The sequence below is a fragment of the Megalobrama amblycephala genome, linkage group LG2 (genome assembly GCF_018812025.1).
Source record: "Megalobrama amblycephala isolate DHTTF-2021 linkage group LG2, ASM1881202v1, whole genome shotgun sequence".
Taxonomy (NCBI): Eukaryota; Metazoa; Chordata; class Actinopteri; order Cypriniformes; family Xenocyprididae; genus Megalobrama; species Megalobrama amblycephala.
The window spans coordinates 7202620-7226000 of record NC_063045.1 but is presented as its reverse complement, the minus strand read 5'-3'; the positions used below and the strand labels follow the sequence as shown (position 1 = coordinate 7226000).

General features: G+C 37.7%; 2 protein-coding genes across 2 annotated transcripts in view; one reads left to right on the top strand and one right to left on the bottom strand.

Annotated features, from left to right (window-relative positions):
* Positions 1–4315, bottom strand: part of LOC125263353 (unconventional myosin-IXb) — a 54060-nt gene extending 49745 nt beyond the window's left edge. Inside the window, 1 exon segment of the mRNA XM_048182367.1 lies at positions 4179–4315. The gene's annotated coding sequence lies outside the window, so the exon portion shown is untranslated.
* Positions 4316–4392: 77 nt separating this feature from the next.
* s1pr4 (sphingosine-1-phosphate receptor 4) lies at positions 4393–14394 on the top strand. Its single transcript, XM_048182368.1, is given in 6 exon segments — positions 4393–4532; positions 4664–4733; positions 9223–9373; positions 10328–11086; positions 12628–12704; positions 12707–14394. Coding segments are annotated over 3 exon segments (1380 nt in total). The 5' UTR covers positions 4393–4532; positions 4664–4733; positions 9223–9373; positions 10328–11006; the 3' UTR covers positions 13930–14394.
* Positions 14395–23381: the final 8987 nt, after the last annotated feature.

Below are 23381 nucleotides of genomic sequence, written 5' to 3'. Positions count from 1 at the left end.
GTGGTAATATAACAACTATAGTAATATAAACAAATTGCTGTGGTAATATAACAATAATATAACAACTATAGTAATATAAACAAATTATTTTACCCAATACTGTACTAAGTTTTCTACAACTATAGGGTGTATTATACACTACAGTTTACTGTAGTAAAAAACTAAAGTATACTACAGTATTTATTAAAGGTTTATTAGTGCACTATAGTTAATACTACAGTATGCTGTAGCATTTATTAACAAAGTGTTGAAAATACTATAATACAGTATACTACAATTTACTATAATAAATACTATAGTATTCAGTAGCATCTCTTTAAACTTTAGTAGCAAAACTAGTATGTTCGATTCATTTCTTTGAGTAATTGAATCTCAGAAGTGAATCAATTCAAAACTCTGATGCAGCGATTATTATTCTGCAAAAATTGTCTGAAATCTCAGCTTAGCATTTTTCATAAAGGTTTAAAGGATGAAAGAACGAACGCAGTGCCAGTTCCATTTTCATTTTTTCTGTAAGTTGAATAGGGAAGGCGTAGGACATACGTATTCTTCAAAAAGCTTACGCTGTAAGTGTGGTTTTGGCAGAACCACTCAGAAGGCGATCATTTGTTTATATAAAGCATATACATTTACATTTTTTTCGAAAATGACTGATCGTTTCACTAGATAAGACCCTTATTCCTCGTCTGGTATCGTTTAAAGCCCTTTGAAGCTGCACTGAAACTGTCACTTTGACCTTCAACCATTTGGGCTCCATTGAAGTCCACTATAAGGAGAATAATCCTGGAATGTTTTCATCAAAAACCTTAATTTCTTTTTGACTGAAGAAAGAAAGACATGAACATCTTGGATGACATGGGGGTAAGTAAATTATCAGGACAATTTTATTTGAAAGTGAACTAATCCTTTAAGTAAAAATAGATGTATTGTGGTTTGTTTATATGCATATAAATTAAATAGTTAAATATTCTTCCAAAAAAAAAAAAAAAAAAACCCTGCAAAAAAATGAGACTTTGTTTGATATGATTGCTGTCGTTGAAGACAAACATTTATAAATATTTCAAAAATTATTGAAGGCCGAAAATGTGCCTTTTAAGGCTACATAGTAAAACCCCACTACCAGAGAAACCATTATACCTTCTGCTTGTTCTTAAAAGCTGACTAATTCCAAATGATCCCTGTTATTTTGACAGGAAAATACAAAAAAAAATATTGTTTACATGTAGTGAGTTGATTCTGCGTGGTGAGACTCTCTTTCCATCTATCTATCCATCTATCTATCTATCTATCTATCTATCTATCTATCTATCTATCTATCTATCTATCTATCTGTCTATCCTTTTGTGTGTGTGTGAGAAATACAGTGCTCTCAGTAAAGAGTCATGTGTCCTCACACTAGAGTTTGCGGTACATCACTAAAATAGTACAGATCGCTTGATGGAGAGCAAAACTCTCAAGTGCTCAATGTTCAGCGAGTGAAAATATATCTATGCTAAACTTATACTTAGCCTTTAACACAGACGCTGGCGAGTAAATACTAAGAATTTATTAGCCAATGGCTAAGGATAGTCATTATTGAGTTGCCCAGAGTGCCGTAGTTAAAACAAAGTGCTTTACAGTAAATCAGAATTTAAAATATAAAAGGAGGAAAAAATAGAGATGAGAATCAAGCATTGTATAGGGTTGAAATAATACTGCATTTGTTATATTAATGCATGTAAATTAAATGAATATATAAACAACTCTTCAGTGTATTAATTAAGTAAATAAAGTGCATTGAGATTTATTTTGCAATGATTTGTTTGAAATGATTACTTTGGTTGAGGACAAAAAAAAAACCCTAACCCTGTATATTTAAGCCATTTGAGAGCAAAATAGAACTAATGAGATATATATTAAAGGGGTAGTTCACTCATAATTGAAAATAATGTCATTCATTACTCACCCTCATGCCGTTCCACACCTGTAAGACCTTCGTTCATCTTCAGAACACAAGTTAAGATATTTTCGATAAAATCCGATGGCTCAGTGAGGCCTTCATTGCCAGCAAGTTAATTTACACTTTCAATGCCCCGAAAGGTACTAAAAACATATTGAAAACAGTTCATGTAAGTACAGTGGTTCAACCTAAATATTATAAAGCGACGAGAATACCTTATGTGCTCAAAAATAAATAAATAAATAACGACTTTTCAACAGTATCTAGTGATGGCCGATTTCAAAACACTGCTTCATGAAGCTACGAAGCTTTACGAATCTTTTGTTCGAATCAGTGGTTCGGATCGTGTGTCAAACTGCTGAAATCACGTGACTTTGGTGCTCCGAACCACTGATTCGAAACAAAAGATTCGAAGCAGTGTTTTAAAATCGCCCATCACTAGATATTGTTGAAAAGTCATTATTTTGTTTTTTTGGAGCACAAAAAGTATTCTCGTCACTTTATAATATTATGGTAGACCACTGTAGTCACATTGAACTGTTTTAAATGTGTCTTTAGTACCTTTCTGAGCATCTGAAAGTGTAAATTAACTTGCTGGCAATAGAGGCCTTACTGAGCCATCGGATTTTAAAAATATCTTATTTTTGTTGCGAAGATGAACGAAGGTCTTACTGGTGTGGAACGACATGAAGTGATGTAATATTCATTTTTGGGTGAACTAACCCTTTAAATATTAAAGGCTGAAAAATATTGTGATATTTGTACAGCTATACTGCCCAGCCCTACTTTCAGGTCTCTCATTCAGTGGTTCCCTTTCAATACGTCAGTGCACATATGGTGCAACAAAAAAAGCTTTGTGGGCCGCCCTCTCAACTTCACAATAACTCTTTAAAATAGAGACTGAAAAAAAGAAAGAGAGAGAAAGAGTAAATAGGGCAGGGACACCCAACCGTCTAACACTCCTGGCAACCTGAATTTCCTATGACTACGTCTACATTCATCAGCAAGTATCAACTTCCTGTTCACGTCTGCTAGTCACTGAAGAGTTTCTCAATATAAACCCATCCCCTCTATTATGCTGTCATGTTACATAAAGTACAAATCATTAAAGTCAACATGAAACCCAATTTGCTCCCATAATAAGATGAATTTCCAGGATTATCTAAAACAGAAGAACATTTACATGTAGAATTGACACTTCAGTTAATCGGCCAAATATTGGCCAGGATATTGGGATTAATATGAAGACAAACATATTTCTATTTGGAGTGACACGCATTTGTGAGTTGTTCAAGACCAGGAAAGTGGATTGAAAAAGTACATTCTGATTTCATGATGTTTTTAAAGGTTGTTCAACTCAAAGACACCAATCTTCAGTTGCTTCAAGGCTCTCACGCTACATTCACAAGCAAAAATAACAGCGTGAAAAACAACGCTAACACATGACACGCAAAAATTTCTTTCGCTTCCTGTCAAGTTTCTGGTCTTGGTGATGATTGGGGTTTTTCCATGTCTGATGAACAGACAGTAGGAGGATAGAAGTCAATCAGAGTTGAGAAAAAAGGCCAATCCTAGAGTCCAGACAGGGATGACCACCATCCCATTGATTTTTCCAAAGACAATAAAGAGCTACCAGGCTGTGCATTGTATTATTACTTTATGATGGTAATACACGAACACTTGAAGCTTCATGTGATTGTCAACTTAAATGTGACCATAAACCGTATTACCTACAAATCCCATTGTGGGTCAGAGTTACATAAAAAACTCAATGAAGCACAATGCAACAAGTAAGAGGTTCAACCTGAGATCCCAACAGGGTTTATATCCATTGAAAGCATTTACGAAGCACAGATTGAAAATATATCACACATAATTGAGAAATATTAATCTAGAGTTCAGATTTATGTATAATTAACCACCACAACAAAGCGGGAAATCAAAGATCAAAAGTTACATTGTATCATTGTGACAAAGGCTCAATCCGGGAAGTTCGATTTATTTTGAGCCTTATCGCTGCGAACGGACTTTTATTCTTTGTTTAAGTGATTTTGAGTTACTTTCTAGCTTAACCGCTATTTTTTTGAGATAATATTAAAGTTACTTTGATCAGAAATGTTGCTTGGGGTTTTGAAACAAAAGCCTTTTCACTTCCAGCCACCCGGAAAGTTTATGTTCGCCGCCGCCGAGCTGAAAACGGCTCGAATAAATGAAACAATCAAACAGCCGGTAAACTTACCTTGATGTGTGCATGTTGTGCTGAATGAAGCTTCTCATCTTTGATAAGTTAATAAATGTGGCTGCTCGTTTGTCTCTGTGTGTTTGTGTATACGTGTATGCGGCTCCTCCTCTTCATCCAGTAGATCGCCTCTTCATCAAAGTCATCCAGACAGGTTTATTTCCACCCCAGAGACCTCTTTAAAAACATAACACAGAGATATGAGTCCGGAGAGGAAACACGGACATGGTGAATGTGATCTGAAAGCTTTGTGCTGTAGATCTCGACAAACACACAGTGAGGAAAACTTCTCGTGTAAACAGATGCAGAACAGCGACGCCTGGCGGATGAAAAGGAACTGCAACCAGACACCAGGTTACTTCATTTATTTCAGTTGTTAATATTAATTACTGTAATAATATTTTTACATATGCACCGTTACTTTTACGTTACGTTACTTTTTGCATTACTTACTTATTTTGCATTATTTAAATTAAACTCTACAGGCGTTTTGGCAATAAAAAGGCTCAACGAGGTTTGGAATATGGATTTCTAAGAGCTGTCTGTCTGGTAAAGGTGAGCAGAGAGCAAAGCCTTGTGGTTGGATTCGAGTAGTACAGCCTGTCTGAAAAACTCAAAAGTAATTACATTAAACTACAGCTAGATGTCAGTAGAAATTTAGATACTGAACAATGCCAAGTCTGTCAGTCCAGACATTGCTTGTATAAAGGCACAATATGTAAGATTTTTGGAATAAAATATCCAAAAATCACTAGAACAGTTATATATTTTGTTGACTTGTGTACTTACATTATCCCAAATGTTCCCAAGAATGTTTAAATCCAGAGAAATAAGCAATTTTAACCAGAATATGGACCGTGTCCGTGTGTCATCACCTGTGATACCCTCAATTTTATTTAGTAAAAACCATGGAAACACCAAAGACACTTTAATATATTACATGTTTTATTAGACAATGGAACAACTGTTTGGATACATTTATAGACAGAAAACTAATTATTGTTATATAGCTCAACATGTTTTGTCTTATTGTTTGAACATTATTTTCTTGATTCATGTTTTCACCAAGTAGCTAACATAGCATAATCAGATGCAGCTTTATTTTTAGTAACAGTAATACAGCATTTTCTCCATCATACAATGTTTTAAAATGAATTGCATGCCATTTATCAACACAAGCCATCCAGCATTTATTTCTATGATATTCTAAAATCGATCGATCTTACTGCAGTGTGCAACAAGTGTCTCACATCAGCCGCCGAGCGAACGCTCAGAGTAACGTTATAACATCATTTTCAACACACTTGAATGTATCTGATAAACAGCGCTGCTTTACCCCACATATGCTTGACCGGAAGAAGTGGAAGCGGTGACTGCAGCACATTAAAAGCTCCACTGCTCTCGAAGCGTGTCACGCTCGTCTCTCATTAGCAATCGCTCCAGCAGCCTTGTTCAGCTCCAACAGCACTCTGCCCTTCTCTGCTTCATACTACAGTAACGTTAAAGTGTACATAACACACACAGTTTCAGCCAATCTCATGTTAATCTTGAGTACCTATAGAGTAGTATAGGATCCTTCATATCTCCGAAAAGTCTTTAGTTTTATCAGATTTATAAATATACACAGATACACTGTACTGAGTCTTTCCAAAAACAGGAGGCATGCCGTGGACGAAGCTAAAGAGTGATGAGCATGCGCAGCTTTTGCGTAGCGAAGCTATTTCCTAAAGTTTTGGGATGCCTGCCTTTACATCCACTTGAACTTTAATGACATCCCATTCTTAATCCGTAGGGTTTAATATGGAGTTGGACCACTCTTTGCAGCTATAACAGCTTCAACTCTTCTGGGAAGGCTTTCCACAAGGTTTAGGAGTGTGTTATGGGAATTTTTGACCATTCTTCTAGAAGCGCATTTGTGAGGTCAGGCAGTGGTGTTGGCGAGAAGGCCTGGCTCACAGTCTCCGCTCTAATTCATCCCAAAGGTGTTCTATGGGGTTGAGGTCAGGACTCTGTGCAGGCCAGTCAAGTTCCTCCACACAAAACTCACTAATCCATGTCTTTATGGACCTTGCTTTGTGCGCAGTCATGAGGAAGGGGCCATCCCCAAACTGTTCCCACAAAGTTGGGAGCATGAAATTGTCCAAAATGTCTTGGTATGCTGAAGCATTAAGAGTTCCTTTCACTGGAACTAAGGGGCCAAGCCCAACCGCTGAAAAACAACCCCACACAATAATGCCCCCTCCACCAAACTTTGCCCTTGGCACAATGCAGTCAGGCAAGTACCAAGTACCCAGACTCGTCCATCAGATTGCTAGACAGAGAAGCGTGATTGGTCACTCCAGAGAACACGTCTCCATCCTCTAGAGTCCAGTGGCGGCGTGCTTTACACCACTGCATCCAACACTTTGCATTGCACTTGGTGATGTAAGGCTTGGATGCAGCTGCTCGGCCTTGGAAACCCATTCCATTAAGCTCTCTACGCACTGTTCTTGAGCTAATCTGAAGGTCACACGAAGTTTAGAGGTCTGTAGCTATTGACTCAGCAGAAAGTTGGCGACTTCTGCGCACTGTGTGCCTTACACTGCTCTGTGATTTTACGTGGCCTACCACTTCGTGGCTGAGTTGCTGTTGTTCCCAATGGACCCTTCGCTAAGCCCCGCCCTCCTTAGTTACTGTTGCTACGCCTGTCAAGCTTTCGAGCCTGGCAAGTCGAGGGATATATCCACGACATAATATGCAACCGATTAGAAAATAATTTGATCAAAATTGAAGCTAAAGCTCCGAGCGCGAGCAGCAGCCGCCTCATAAGCTGACCATTCAAATGGGAAACACACAGTTTATTGAGGAAAAGCTTTGTTCATCCACAGCAGGTTAAGTGAAATTTGTGAAAATAACCTAATAATTATAAATCAAACAGCTTATCCATAAGTCTTGTGGAATAAACACAAGACGTTAGCCTGACCACTTTGCAATGATAACATTCTCCCGCTTATATTTTTAGCACGCCAGGCTAACGTTACTCCGTCTTGCCTTTAATCATATTATTTCACGTTAAAATACGTTATATGCATTATGAACAAAGAACCGTCATTATTTCCAAGCAACGACGTGCTGAGTTAGCTAGCTAGCTAACCTACCTGGACTTACTGCATATGCATACATCAATATTACATCATTGTCGTCATGATAAATAACACACAATTACTGTACTTGCATTATTGTTAAGGGTAGGTGTTAATAAAGCCATAAACCACGTTAATATCACGCTGGAAGCACAATCTGATCTGACGTTAGCATTTTTCAGATTTTGCTAACGTTACCCACTGTTTCAATGGGAGGTAGTAAAATCTGACAGGGTAGCACAAATTGTCAGAACACCGGCACTTCTCCCCTTGGGTTTTAGGTTTCGAGAAGGGAAAAAAATTCCACCACCCCGTCTAAACTGTTAGGATACCGGGTATCAGATTAACACAATCCATAAGCACAACGCTTCGGCATGTTCCGTCGCTCGAAAGCTTGACAGACCTCCTGCGCCTAGTAACGGTTGCTAAACCACGATTGGCCTGTGGCGGTTTTCGGGCGTGCCTTAGCGAAGGGTCCATTGCTTCCACTTTGTTATGATACCACTAACAGTTGACCGTGGAATAATTTAGTAGTGAGGAAATTTCACGAATGGACTTATTGCACAGTGGCAACCTATCAAGGTACCATGCTTAAATTCTCTGAGCTCCTGAGAACGACCCATTCGTTCACAAATGTTTGTAGAAGGAGTCTGTATGCCTAGGTGCTTGATTTTATACACCGATGGCCATGGAAGTGATTGAAACACCTGAATTCAATGATTTGGAGGGGTATCCCAATACTTTTGGCAATATAGTGTATCAATGGCTAGCTAAACAAATGTATTTAAACACACACAATACACCATCATATTATCCATGGATAACTTTTAATTCATTATACATTTGTGTTGTTTACATCATATGCACTTGCGTGCCGACTGCCAACAAAACAGACATTTGATGCAGTTTTACTCACCACCTACAGTTCCGACTCATGACCGGGATCATTATCTCTGTGACCGCTCCATCTTTCAGTTTCAAACGATCTGTAAATCCAGCGTCGAACTGGGCCTTGTTTATAAAACCATAAGCGCCGATCCTGAGGGCTCGAGCAGCCATGGAAAACACAAGATATTCTCTATTCATTTGAACTAATAAAAAATTGATTGCAACTTTCAGACACGAATTTATCCTTATTTTGATAGTTAATTTAAGGCGGTTTCTGTGGTTACTTTAATGACAAATGTCAAGAGCGCATCAATGTAATGCGTGAGCACAAATCTCTCAGCTCCACTTAACGCTGGGATCTTTGGGAAGCAAGGTTATCTTTGAATTGTTGATTTCATGGTCTAAAAACAAAGTGATAAATTCTTTCTCGAGCAAGTCCTGTGCAGCGCTGACGACTTCTATAACCCAAATGAAGTGCATTGATGGGCGTGCTCTTGCTCTCTTGTTCTGGTTAATGTGCGTGCGCGCACTCTTCCGGAAGAAGTGCCCGTACAAGGAATTCCACCCTTTATTACGTAATACAGGTCTGAAGTAGTTTATCTGGCACATAAATACTCCGTCATACGTCCAACTAATTTTTTGAAACTTTGGCCATGTTTAGCAAGAGAATCCAACTCTTTAACAGTGTAAATAAGTCAGAATGCATGAAATAGCATTAAACCCCCCCTTTAATAATCTCATCCATGAACATGATTTCTTCCTGAGTCCCATCCTGATTCTTTTCCACCGGCTGTGAGGTGAAGACAACATCTCTCAAGATTCTGCACAAAATCTTGCCGTCATCAAGCTACGCCTTTGTTTTGAAGGCGACCTCTAGTGGCGAAACTTTACATATTGTGCCTTTAATTAACTAAATGAAGGTGTCTATAAGAATGGCCTACTTTTCAAAAGCTTTCTACACAGTTCACTCTTTGTTGTATATTTCATTTTCATTTAAAAGCATTTGATTAAAAACATTTTTTTTCTTTGTCCAGATTCCAGCTGTGCTCACTTTAGACATTCATCACCAATTTCATAAAGATGAACTGAACTGAACTGCATCCTGGGATGCTTTTAAACATGATCAAAGGAGGAACATGTGTGCCGAGCACTTCATGATGCTTCTCCTTCACTATCCACTACAACGTATGCATTTAAAACATTTTGTTATGAAATTCCTATGTTTTTACTTCAAAAGATCCTGTGAAACATAAATTCAGTCAAGTGCATCCGAAGATTGGTGTATTTCAGAGAGTTTCCATGTGTGTAGACTCTGCTATTCTTTTATAATTATAATTATAATTCATCTTCATAATTATCATTATAGTTATCATCCCTGGTGTTAGTTATCAACAGGTTTTAAAGCATTTTTGCTTGGTGTGCAGCTTGAATGTCTCCTGAAGCTGTAAACAACTTGTTTATCACGCAGGTTCAGTTTCTGCTGACGTGATCGCGCTTAATAGTGACACACTTTTGCTTTTTTGTGGCTTTCTCTGATAACACATTTTTTATTTTCAGTGTGCAAGTGTCGGGAGGGCGTTGGCAACTGTGAAGGGTGTTGTTTCTTACCTCAGGATGTGGTAGTTTCAGAAGTCCCCCCTCCTTTATCCTACCCCAACATTTACTGGATGGTATAATACAAAACAGAAATGAAGAAAAGAAACTGCGTAAAATGAAACTGCGTGATTCTACTCAGATGATTTAAAATAGTTTCAGGAGACAGTGAAGAAATGATGCATAGACAAAAGGGGACCAGATCAGATTGTTTTCATTCTGGATTGTCCAAAAGTAAATGGAAAAAAAAAAAAAAACCCTTAAGTTTCTACTTTATAACAGGTGATATAATATATATATATATATATATATATATATATATATATATAGAACATTATGAAGAATGCAATGGATCATTGCACATCCAAAATATTTATGATCGGCAAGCATTCTCTTGTTAGTATTTGAAAATTTAGGATAAATCAGCTAAATTTGTTAATTGAAAATGTATATTAAACAGACATGTAACTGATCAAGGTTTGTAAAGTGTGTGTGTGTGTGTGTGTGTGTGTCTGTGTGTCTGTGTGTGTGTGTGTTTCCACCCAGCTGGATGAGGTGAACTGAAAACAGCAAGGGAGGAGGCCACTTTTACTAGGTCATCTTCCTGTTTGCTGACTGGCTTCTGAGAAATATCAGTTAAAGCAACATCAGAGCTGTTGTAAGAAAATGTGTAGAGCATCAGTGTATTTAAATGGTCTTGCAAAATGTTTTCATTACTGCAACACGTGCGGAGTAGACACTGGCACAGTGGCTTCCTGTAGTAGTAGTAATCGTTGTTCATTTGTTGCAGTTAATATTTTATTGCAGATATAATATTGTAAATTGTTTAATAAATTGAAGCCATTATGTTTATATATTTTTTTTTTTTTTTATATGCATTTAATATTGCTTGTATTTTATAATTATTTTTCAAGTAGGCCTATGCATTTTTATTTTTAATGATTTATTTCTTTATTATATTTCACTATGTATTTTTTTGCAGGCCGTGCAGATAGCATTCACATAGATGACAAATCTTCCCCAATATGTATTATATGCATTACCAAATCGTATTGCATGCAGTGCCAAATTATTTTTCTCATGGCCACTTTCCCACTTTCTGGGAAAATGTCACAATTGTGCATTTTTAGAAACATTGTAGAAACTTCGAATTTTTCTGCTTTCTCCATTGGGTGTGTCAGATATCTGCAAGAATGCTTCCTTCCTTGTTACTGCATGGTATATAATGGTTCAGAGACCCAGCGCTCGCGCTTTCAGCATCAGAGCATGGCTCAATACCAGTTACACCAGCATCACTAATAAGAGGTGAGTTAAGAGCAAAATATGTCCTTTGTTTTTATTTAAGAAACATTTTTGACTTTTTTAAAATTATATATATATATATTAATTTATATATTATATATATAATATATTAATTTATATATTAATTTATTAAAAGTCTTGAAAATTATTTAGTAGTAATTTGAACAGTAAGTTTTTGCATTTATATTGAGATTAAAACTTCATTGTATTGATTTAACATGAACCACACAATTAGTGCATTTAAATTAAACATTTAAAATATTTATTTGTTTATTGATTGATTGATTGATTTATTGCATGTGTTGGCTCTTTAAACATTCCACGCTGAATTACCCTCTTAACCACAAGAGCAGTAGTGAAACTAGATATTTAAATGTACAGTACACGTGCGGAGATTAAATTAGGTCAAGCTCAAGAAGAGTTTACTTCTAAAATAACATTTTTAGAACTACATAAAAAAAGTTTATTTAAAATAATTTAATTATTCGATAACACTTTACTATAATGTTCATTAGTTAAACATTAATGTATTAACTAACATGAACTAACAAAGAATACATTTGTAACTGTATATACTAACCTTCGTTAACGTTAGTTAATGAAAATACAGTTGTTCATTGTTTGTTCATGTTAGTTCACAGTGCATTAATTAATGTTAACAAGATTTTAATGTATTAGTAAATGTCGGAATTAACATTAACAAAGATTAATAAATGCTGTATAAGTGCAGTTCATTATTAGTTAATTTTAACTAATGTAGTTAACTAATGAACCTTATTGTAAAGTGCTACCAATTATTCTTTACTATTCTCATCATTATTCTATATTTTGTGGGCGGTGGTGTAATCTGGCGGTTAAAAATCTGGTAACCGAAACAGGCGCCGCAAATAGTAGTTTCTGCGATGACACCATTGTGCACTTAAGCAAGATGCTTGCAGCGGGACTGTCCCTGTAGTGTGAAGCCACTTCGAAAGACAGGTGGACTTTTATAATCCCACGTTAGCAAGGTTTTACCAAGTAGGATGCGTTCCTGGATTAACAAAATCATAGCATGCACTCTTAAAAATACAGATTCTTTTTTTTTGGGGCATTTGTGGTTCCATGAAGAATCATTAACATCCATGGAAACTTTCCATTCCACTAAAGGTTCTTTCTATTATTAAAGTTCTTCACAGAAAGAAGAAAAAGGGTTATTTTAAGAATTTTTACTTAAAGGATCTTGGTTGTTCTATGGCATCGCTGCAGAAACACCATTTTGGAATCTTTATTTTTAAGAGTGTGGAAACTTTGCATTACACAAAATATTTTTTAAAGTGGAAAAACATTCTTCAGATTATTAAAATGCTCTGATAAGAAGAGAATGGTTATTTTAAGAACTGTGCACTGAAAGTATCTTTGGGGAACCCAATGTGTTTCCTCTATAAAAACCCCATTTTGGAACCTTTATTTTTAATAGTGCATGCCAAAATTTTAAACTTTTGATTTTATTCAATTCACAAACCCAATAAAACTGAACTTTGTTGAACAAACCGTTTTCCCACCAGGTTATTCCGAGAGGGAAAGAATATTCAGGACTTATTCCCAAGGAGCCGGAGTCTGATTGCCTGGAGTCCGATTGCATCGACATCCGAATCGACCCCAGTGAGATTCAACTCCACGCTCCTGCCGTTCACACCATGGAGGTCCTACGTTCTTTCAGCTCCGCCTCTTCCTGCCCAGACATGTACAACTGGACTAGCAACAATCTCATCCTGGGGCATTACAACTTCACGGGGCGCCTCCAACACCGCAAGCCCTCGAAGAGCGGCATCAGCGCTGTCACCGTCTTGTTCCTGTGCTTCAGCGTCTTCATCATCCTGGAGAACCTCATGGTGCTGTTGGCAGTGCTCTTCCGCATGCGCATGCGTCGTCGCTGGATATTCATCTGCATCGCCAACATCGCACTGAGCGACCTATTGACGGGCTCCGCCTACGTGGTCAACATCTACATGTCCGGCGAACGCACCTTCAAATTAAGCCCAGTTCTGTGGTTGTTCCGTGAAGGACTTTTGTTTGTAGCATTGGCGGCGTCCATATTCAGCCTGCTCTTGATTGCCGTCGAGCGCTATGCCACTATGATGAAGCCTGTCCACCAGAAAACCGCCACAAAGACTTACCGAATCTACATAATGGTTGGGCTGTGCTGGATAACAGCCTTAATAATTGGCTTCCTTCCACTGATGGGCTGGAACTGTGTTTGCGACCTGAGAAGTTGCTCTACACTTCTACCGCTCTACTCCAAGGGCTACATCTTATTCGCCCTAGTCATCTTCTTCATAATCCTGCTCACAATTGGCGCACTTTATTTTGCAATCTACTGCCACGTCCGCAGCAGCACAGAGGTGACATCGGTACGCAAATGCAAGCGTTCGCTGCGCCTCCTGAAGGCTGTCATCTCCATCGTGGGAGTTTTCATGGTGTGTTGGGGACCTTTGTTCGTCCTCCTGTTGGTGGACTTCTTCTGCTACTCTCGCAATTGCAGTACGCTCTATAATCCCGAATGGGTCATCGCCCTAGCCGTGCTCAACTCCGCCATGAACCCGCTCATTTACTCATTTGGCAGCCTGGAGCTGCGCAAAGCCATCGCGTCGCTCCTGTGCTGCTGCTGTCTGAAGGCGGGACTGTGCGACCCCAAGACTTTCATGTCCAAGGAGACCTCCAGTACTTCAGGGAGTCGACACAGCAGCTTGCGCAACAGCTTCAGCAAGGTGCGAAACCTGAGCACCAGCCCTCCACCCGAACTGAGGAACGGCAAGAAAACACGCCTCAGCTCCACCACTTCTTGTTTATCTGCATCAAGCGGTTAGGCCGTGATGGGCAGGTGTGTTTCACCTTCGCCACAGGAACTGCACCTCCTCAAACTCTCCATCATTGTGGCTTCAGGGCTGGTTCAGTTGTTGTGGGTTAAACGTCAGCTGGTGTGAGTTTCTGTGCTGAAGTCAAATCATGCAGAAGGGACTTTAAATGTGAGCAGCTGTGCAACAAAAACATTAAAAACTAACAAAAAAATCATTCAGCTTGAGGAATTTGAGCTGAAAGCAATGCAATCAGAACTGTAAGATTCTCAAATAGAAACTGCCTTTTTATTGTTTTCTACAAGAATGTAAAAGTAATATAAATATTATAATTTAAATATATAAAAAGTATATTTTCATATTGCACGTATATTTTGTACATGCACTTGTAAAACTGTTTTAAAGTTTTCAGGGCAATATTTTAAGTGTATGCACTGTTGAAATTGTGTTAAGCAAATAAAAATGCATTGATTGCTATTTGTGCTGCAAGATTTCTTGAAGATTTTCAGTCAATATCATTCATTGAACACAAGAGGGAGACAATATATGTATATATACGCTTCAAGACTGCAAAGGGCATCAGGTAGCCTATTTTCATTTCAAACACCTCGAACTAAGCTCATTTATTAATAATAATAATAATAATAATACATAACATTTACACAATAATATTCACTTGATTCACAAAAGATACTCAGTGATTCGGGTTAAGGTTTAGAGGACAAAACTTCAGGATTGTGATTTGATACATTCAGATTTATGTAAAGATCCACATTTTGAAATCCACCCCAGCATTCGAGAATCTAAAAACAACAACAACAAAAAACCCTTTAGTGTACATTGGAAACCACAGCCCTCCAAAAATAACATGACAGCCCATCTTAAACCCATCTGGACAATACATACAGCAATTGGAGGAAATGCACAGTGGATGGAAGAAATTAATATGGCCAGAGATTATATTAAAAGGTGTAACCTACATGTTAACAAATGTAAGGGAATCATATGAGTAACGTTTCCTGAAGAAACGCTAGCATATTAGCTGTAGTAGTTTACTTAAATACTTAGGGAAATATACACAAACAATAGATTTGGACTCAAAATGCCCCTGAGTGACACATACTTGAAGTCTGTTTGTGATGAATTTATGCAATAAGCTGTTTACTAATGTGCACTTGTATGGTAAAGTTGGCCGGTTAAGTTTGATCGTACTGTGCTAAATGTACTGTGCGATATGAAACTGGTGGGTGTGGCCACACCTCAAAGGAGGACATCCTGATGGTTAAAAGTAGAAAACACACTGACATAAGATTTTATTTTCTAACTTAAAAGGCTGCTCACTAAATGCAAAAAAATATTATTGTGACAGTTCCTGTTTTGTCTGTTAGTACAGTTAACAGGAAATAAAATGCTAAGAATAAAATGTTTACAATTTTGTTAGTTTTCTTGTGTTTAAATATTGCTGGCCCACTATTGCTGGCTGAATGTGTTAAGAGTTCATTTTCATCCATATTCTGATTTCTGAATATTCTGATATTCAGATTTCATCAAATTTAATGTCAACACAACACTTTCTATCAGTTGTTTTGAATTTTACACATACATTGAATGAACTGGTTAATTTTATTCATAGCCTATAGGCTATTATATGCTTTTAGGTTTGTTAAATATGTTGTTGAATTGACCGTTCGCAAAGACCCGCCCCCTTTAGTTACTGTTGCTACGTCCGACAAGCCATGCCGCTCTCACGCCACACATCGTGATCTCACACATTCAAAAATGTATTGTGGAGCAAAGAGGACAACACTTTGACAGACAAGACAGAGCAGGTTACTTTTGATATGAAACAAAGTCTCAAATTTTAAAGAAATTTAAACAATAAGGTTTTGTGGCTCTTTCGATGTGTCGTGACAGATCGCAGTAGCACCTCAGTTCAAGCGGCTCATGAACCGATCATCTCTTTCTACAAGTTAATTTCAAATAAACATGAATGAACATCAGAAAAAATGTTGTTTTAACTGTGGAAAGACTTCAGCACACACCATTTTTCAAGTTCAAGTCCACCAACGTTAATCTAACTCTCCTGACTGCTTTGTCGGGCATAAGGACGGACTCTGTGTTATGATTGGTTAGATCACCTGTCAATCAAACTCCAGGTGAAGGATCAATTGTTTTATAATGTGTTGATAAATCATGTGTTTTTAATTAATAAACAGTATACTTTACCTCTTTACCAAACCAGCTGGCCCGGCAACTTTACCTGAAAATAAATTTGTCGGGATAGCATGACCTCAAAATGTTTTTTGGTATATAACTTTGCAATTAACACACTGCATTCACATTGAAATATTATAGCTTGATTTTAAACTTAACAAAAGTAGACTAATAAAGAAAAACAACCCCCCAAAAAAACATCTAGGTATCTAAATTACACGTTTTAACAAAAAGTGTCCCAATTTACCTGCCTCACCCCTACACAAAGTCAGGAATTAACATCATAAATGCCTGTTTACATCATGGACGACAACTGTAATCTATATAATTATAATCATTCTATTTTTATGAAAAGAGACAGTACACATTTAGATTTATGTGTTTGGAAGAGCCTTTATTCAGTGCGACCCGTTGCATTCAAAGTAGGCCTACACATTTAATGAGTTCTTGCTTTCCCTGCAATGCAAGTCGCTTCGGATAAAAGTGTCTGCCAAATGTATAACTTTAACGATGGTGACACAAAGCAGACGTATCATTAGAAACATTTTCATAACGATTTTTCCTCAGCTGATGACAGCCAATCAGAATCCACCGGACTTCATGAGCGCGAGCATTTAAATCTTCGGATTACATAACAGCAGCGCGCGCTTTTAATAAACAGAACGGTATTGTCCATTGGTGTCGACGCTAATGCAGTCATCGTTCAGGGTGTGAACTGACCTAAAAATGCCACCTTAAACACGTTCCTGTGATGATTACAGTTTAGTTTACGACTGAATGACGTCTTGAAGGAAATATGGATTTATGTTCTTCTCATGATAGAGGGCACAAAGGGTTGCGTGCAGACAAACCTACCCGCCCTGCGTGATTACTGCGCGTCGCCTCCAGGTGTTCTGCAGACAGATAATGACATTCTCGGAGGGTCCTGGCTGGGATCGGGTGTCTGCACATTTGTAGCTGGTTAGCTTGCTAGCAATTCAAACCATTCACAGTCTATGCAAATTAATTCATTATTACCGTTAACTGACAATTCAGAGCAGAAATAAAGGCAAACACAACGTTCTCATGGTCTAATATCTTTTAATTGAGAGAAACATGTAGTTTTAATGCTTGTGAATAAATCAGATGCAACCAACAGATTAGATTAACATGTTCCCTGGTGATTGTTGTGATTTGCATTTAATTTCACTGATGTGAAACTGGCTCTGGGTAATATAACTATGATTCTTCCCTTTAGGACAAGAGTCTGCTGAACAAGAAACTAATTGTGTTTATTATTCAGTTGCAACATGATTTAACTTGTTTGAGAGATCCTAGAGGAGAAAATTAACCCAGTTGTTGCCTGAGAAAACTTCTGCAAATGGGTCAGTGACGTGACGGGTCATTTTTTCTGTCCAGAGGCCTTAATAATAATAATAAAAAACAAAGATATGACATCCAAAGTATGTAAGGTAGTACAACTAGATCTCTTTGTTGAATCCAAAAGGTTTTAATTATATTTTGCTACATATAAAGGTATTTTAAAGATTTTGAAGTGTGAAAAGGTCATTCGGTTTCACCGTCCAAAGTCCAATACAGCCATTTCGTTTGTGATTAAAATATCTAAAAATGTAATAAATGCATATTTTTTTTATTCTGGCATGATTTTATAACATCATATATAAACATATAGTGCAAAATGGTATTAAAATTATGTGTAGAAGTCATTGCTTTGTTATGAGAAAGAATGTCCGGAAAAATTAACTTCATTGGTGTCATTTGGAGTAACCAATATATCCTGTATCATGTGACAGGATGTGACATCATTCAGACGCCTACAAAGGACCACTTGGTCGTGAAGCAAAGTAACCAAGTCTAAAAATTCATGTTTTCACTTGCTCATAGGCATGTCCCGAAACATCAGGTAATTTGGTACAACCGCTATAAAACATGAAAAATGTTGAACTTTTAAAAACTTACTAAATATAAAATGTTTGATTGTCCTTTTGCTAGCTAGATATCAGCCTGTTAACATTGTTTGAAAATATTGTCATTCGGTAAAACCGAAATTTTGGTTAAACCGAATGATTTTTTGTTGGTGACAAATTTTGTCCATCTTGTAAAAAATGACAAAAGCAGCATTAATTGATTATAAAATCCACATAATCTCATTGTTAAAACTTAAAGGTGAAATATGTAAAATGTCCTGTCCACTAGAGGCCTATTCAAAACAAAGGCGTAGCTTGATGACGCCAAGTTTGAGCGCGGAATGTGGTCTTCACCTCACAGCCGGTGGAAAATAATAGGGATTGGACTCGGGCAGAAATCATGTTCATGGATGCGATTATTAACATTACAGTATGAAGCAGAGCAGGACCGAGTGTTGTGGAGCTGAACGAGGAGCTGGAGCGATTGATCAACACACACCTCACAAGCAGCAGGACTTTTATTATGCCGCTGTTAGAGGTAAAGTATGAGGTAACACAGCTCTGTTTATCATATTAGATACATTTGAGTGTGTTGAAAATGATGTTATAACGTTACTCTGTGCATTCCCTCGGCGGCTGTGAAACACTGTTACACACTGCAGTAAGATAGATCAATATTACAATATCATATTAAATGCTGGATGGCTTGTGTTGATAAATGGCATGCAATTAATTTTAAAACGTATGATGGAGAAAATGCTGTATTACTGTTACTAAAAATAAAGCTGCAAAAAGTAAAAAATAAAGCTGCAAAAAATAAAATCTGATTATGCTATATTAGCTACTTCACAAAATAGTGTTTTTCATGGGCATGGTAAAGCATGGTATTTGAAAAAAATCAACAATAAGACTAAACATGTTGAGCTATATAACAATAATTAATTTTCTGTCTATAAATATATTAAAATAGTTGTTCTCTTGTCTATTAAAACATGTAATATATTAAAGCGTCTTTGGTGTTTCCATGGTTTCTACAAAATAAAACCGGAAACCGCGGGTATGACGCAATTGACAGGCGACTCCTCACATGTCCCGGAGCCTTGGTTAAAACTGCAATTTTCTCAGGATTTACAAATAGTTGGAAACATTTGAGATATTGTAAGTACTCAAGTGAACAAAATATATAACACTGGCCTAGTGGTTTTTGGATATTTTACTGCAAAAATCTTACATATTGCAACTTTAATAAAACTTCAAAATCCATTATATATTTTTTACACTTTTAAAAACCAAATTCGTCAATGACCCAAATGCAATAAATAGTGTCTGCATACTGATTGGAGGACAGGAAAACATGCTGCATACTGATTCGAAGAGAGTAAGGGGTACTGCTTGTTGACTGGGGGATAGTAGCACACTGCAAGCTGATTGGAAGACAGTTCATCTGTGGCACGAGGACCTCACAGGCATTCATGTGGTATCAACATGTCTTTAAATTGTATTTTAATAAATACATTACAACCACTTACATTCAGCACAGATGTGAAATCCTTTTCCGCATGCGCTGCCTGGACCGTGACCCAGAAGGATCTACGGACGCCCGGTGCTGTGGGTTTCTTCACACGGCTTTGCTGCTTTATTGCACAGCTGGTCTTGTTCAAGTTAAACCAATTATAAAGCGCACAGCTCTGGTCTGGACCGCAAACACACTGACTACATGGTGGCGGAGGGAACAAAACAATATCAAACAACTTAAGGAGGCCACGTCACGAAATCTGGTCAGTCTCTGCAATGCATGATAAAAGGAGTCCGACATTGCTGTGAAACTAAAATAAGAGGCTTTCAGCTTTCATCCCTGCAGCTCCTTCCCACTGATGCGTTTATGACCTATAATTGTTTCTGAGTAGCACAAATCTTTCCAAGTAGCTGTCAATGCTGCGGACTGAGGAGAGCGGTTCAAGTAAGGCTGCAAGACCTGCAATATATATGGAAACTATCCTATATAGATGCTATACAGTAGATCAGGGATCAAGAAGCAATCAAATTTTGCAGCTTTTTTTTCTTCTAAGTAGTATTTTATGATACTCTAACACTCTGAAAACCCTAGTAATAATATTGCAACAGTATGAAAAGCACGTCCAGTCTTTTCCTTAATGGTTACAGGAGCAGCTCTGTTGCGATGCAAAAAAGGAAAAGCCAAAGTTAGACTGCAGAAAGTTAACAGACTGAGGTAGATTTATGATCTACCTGAAGCCTTCCATTTTTTATACGTGTAAAAGGAGATGACAGCGCGACCTAAAATAAGGCTCTTGCCGTAATTCATTTTAACTATCTTTAACACGCAGAGACACTGCAGGCAGTTTTTGAAGCGCAGCGAATATGAGGGAAAACCTGCTCAACATACATCTTCATACATTTCAGCAGGAACACTGAAAGATCTCGATATTTTGTGCTCCCATGGCCGTGCTTGTGCTGAGAACAGAATGCAATGCTAAAAATACAGATATGGCTTTAATCAGTATGCAAAAAATCCATTATCCGCAATGCCTTGACTTCTAATGGTAAACCATTCATATTTTATCAAGGTCGGCTCGTTTGGAAAACATGTTTTATATTCACTGATGACAGATGAAGTTGAAGAGAAGCACACTTCATGCTGATTGGACTAGAGTAAAGGACACTTAATGCTGATTGGAGGATGCTGAAGAATGCTGAATTCAGATTGGAGGAGAGTAAAGCAGTGGCGTTTAGGACTTCACTCCTGTTCCTGCTGAACTGAGCCAGCACTCAATCAGCACACTGATACCAGTTCAGCAGGCACAAGAAGGCACAGCCCTCAGTCGTTTCATCAAAACCACACCATCGCGATTATTCAAATGATCTGTGAGGATTTGCCTGGACAAGTTGCAGGGATGGTCACGACACTACGCCTTGTTTGCAAAGACTCTGACCCCAATTTGCAGTTAATTAAAGGTTAAAAGTGCAGTTATTACAGCTGGCAATAGGCAAGAGCAAATGCCTTCACCGACAACCCTACACACCTGCACGTCTGTTCCCATTTTGTTCTCATAAACGGACACATTTATCATTGTTTGGTGAATTTTCATGGGCGAAATCCAATCAATTTAGTAGAAGTCCATGCGATCAGGAATTTAGCGTGAGTGCGAAATATTTCCCCAAGCAGATTTCACATGCATTCAAGTTGGTCCTTAAATCCATGGATTTCATCCGATGTCAAAAGTGAGGAACAAACAGGGATTTATAAAGGTGGAAACACTTATCTATAGTCCAATGTCTTTAAATCTGTATTGACTTCCATTTTTTTGTCAAATCCCACTCTTTATAAATTTTAAACTTGACAGAGTGCAACAGTCGAGTTCTGGAAAACTCCATTCATTTTCTCCATAGGGAAATAAATTTTTAACAATAACTTGTAAACCTTTAAAGACAGCCTTATTGTAAGCTACGAGGTTATTAATCAATGGTATTTGCTTCTTCTGAAGCTGCCAGTCCATATTATTTCAACTTATTTTTTAAAATAAATGTTTATCAGTGAAATTCATGGTAAAAAACTACATAACCCATGATGCTGTACAGAAAATTCCACCAATCAGAGTCGAAAAAGCAAAAAGAGCCACAAACGTTTTATCCCCACCCACTCACATAAAGCACTGCATTCGCTTGCTTAAAATACTTAAATATGTGTATATATACGCGCATATTTTGTACAATAAACTTAAAAATGTTATATTTCTCCATCATTTTTAAATTCATTATGCTGTTCGCAATGCTTCATGGGATTGTAGTTCTTTCCCTCACTATAGCCATGACAAGCCATCTAGTACCTCACTGTAAAAGTTGAGAAAACTTAAAAGTTTAAGGCAACAAACATCAGCAAATTTTTGAGTTTTCTCAACTTCTTGTATTCAGTTCATACAAAAATCTGCTGAAGTTTGTTGCCATAAACTATTGAGTTTTCTCAACTTTTGATTTTTTACAGTGTTTGTGTTTTTGTCATCAAAACATAGTTTGTAGTGTTGTGATTCACCTCATAGCTGATTGGCTTGGTTCATGGCTTATAACTCTTTAACAAAGACTTTTTAAAATCCCTATGAGAAAACTGAAAGGAAAAATACTACCGCTGAGGCAATATTGCACTCTATAGACAACCAAAAAGATAGAGGCCTAAATTATCATCAATGCTGCACAAATAACCACCATACAAGGCTGGATTTAGGAAAACAATACAAATAGAGCTGAACTAAGTCCATCAAAGTGACGGATAATGATTCGTTGTAGCGCAACCGCTGCCCCTGCTTTCCTGGAACATCTACACCTTTCTGCTTTTTAATGACTGGAGTGAATTTACTAACATACAAGAACTGGTCTAAATGGACTTTAACTTTGTGTGCCAGTGCTTCCATTGAGTTCGACAAAGTGGTCAGAAGCTCCGCTGTGAAATGAAAGCCTGACACATTTGCCTCATCCATCTCAGCTAACAGTATTCAGACCATGGATCTAAGAGCTTAACCTGCCTCATTTGCTTGCGTGTCCTAACTGGTTTCACATTTACTGGCATCCCACCCTTCATTACGCCCAGTTCCTGCCCGGACTTACTTTAATGCCAGAGCAAGTAGGTGGACATCACCTGACCATGATGGGACGGGTGGATTTCCCTGTACACATACCGTCATACAGTTCACTTCAGGCACTGAACTTAGCCACTGTGAACAGTATTCTTAAGGGATCAATGCTCACCAATTAGCTAAGCTCTGTGCCTTGAGCAAGTGATGACCTGATGGACCAACTTCAAGATGGAAAGGGTGCGACCGAATGAGGGGTATTAGCTAGAAACACGGTGCATCTTGGGTAATTATACCCGCCCAGTCATTGTGACTTTGCACAAATAATTTAGAACTCTAGGTTTGAATAAAAAAATGTCAGTATCTTCCCCATTGAAGCTGTTGTGAAGGCTTTGGGACTGTTCTGGATTTTTCAGTCAATCATGCACCGTCTGATAACAGTCCTAAGCGCTGTGGGTGTCAAGCATGGTTTGCGTCTCCATTTTTTATGAAACTTGCCAGATGCCCTTTTGCCTTCGCCGATATTCCAGTAAGCCATTATCTGTCATTCCTGAGGAAACATGATATTTCCAGAACGATGAGTCACTGTTTGTGTTATTGAGACTGAAAAACATACCAAGCAGTTGCACTCACATGAACTAAATGCCAAAGAGGTTGCATAAACAAAGACTGAATCTCAATATGTTGCAGCAAGCGCCATGTAAAAAGAGTTTTACATTTTCTGAAGTGGCGTTTGTCTCTTTAAGGCCCGTTCACACCA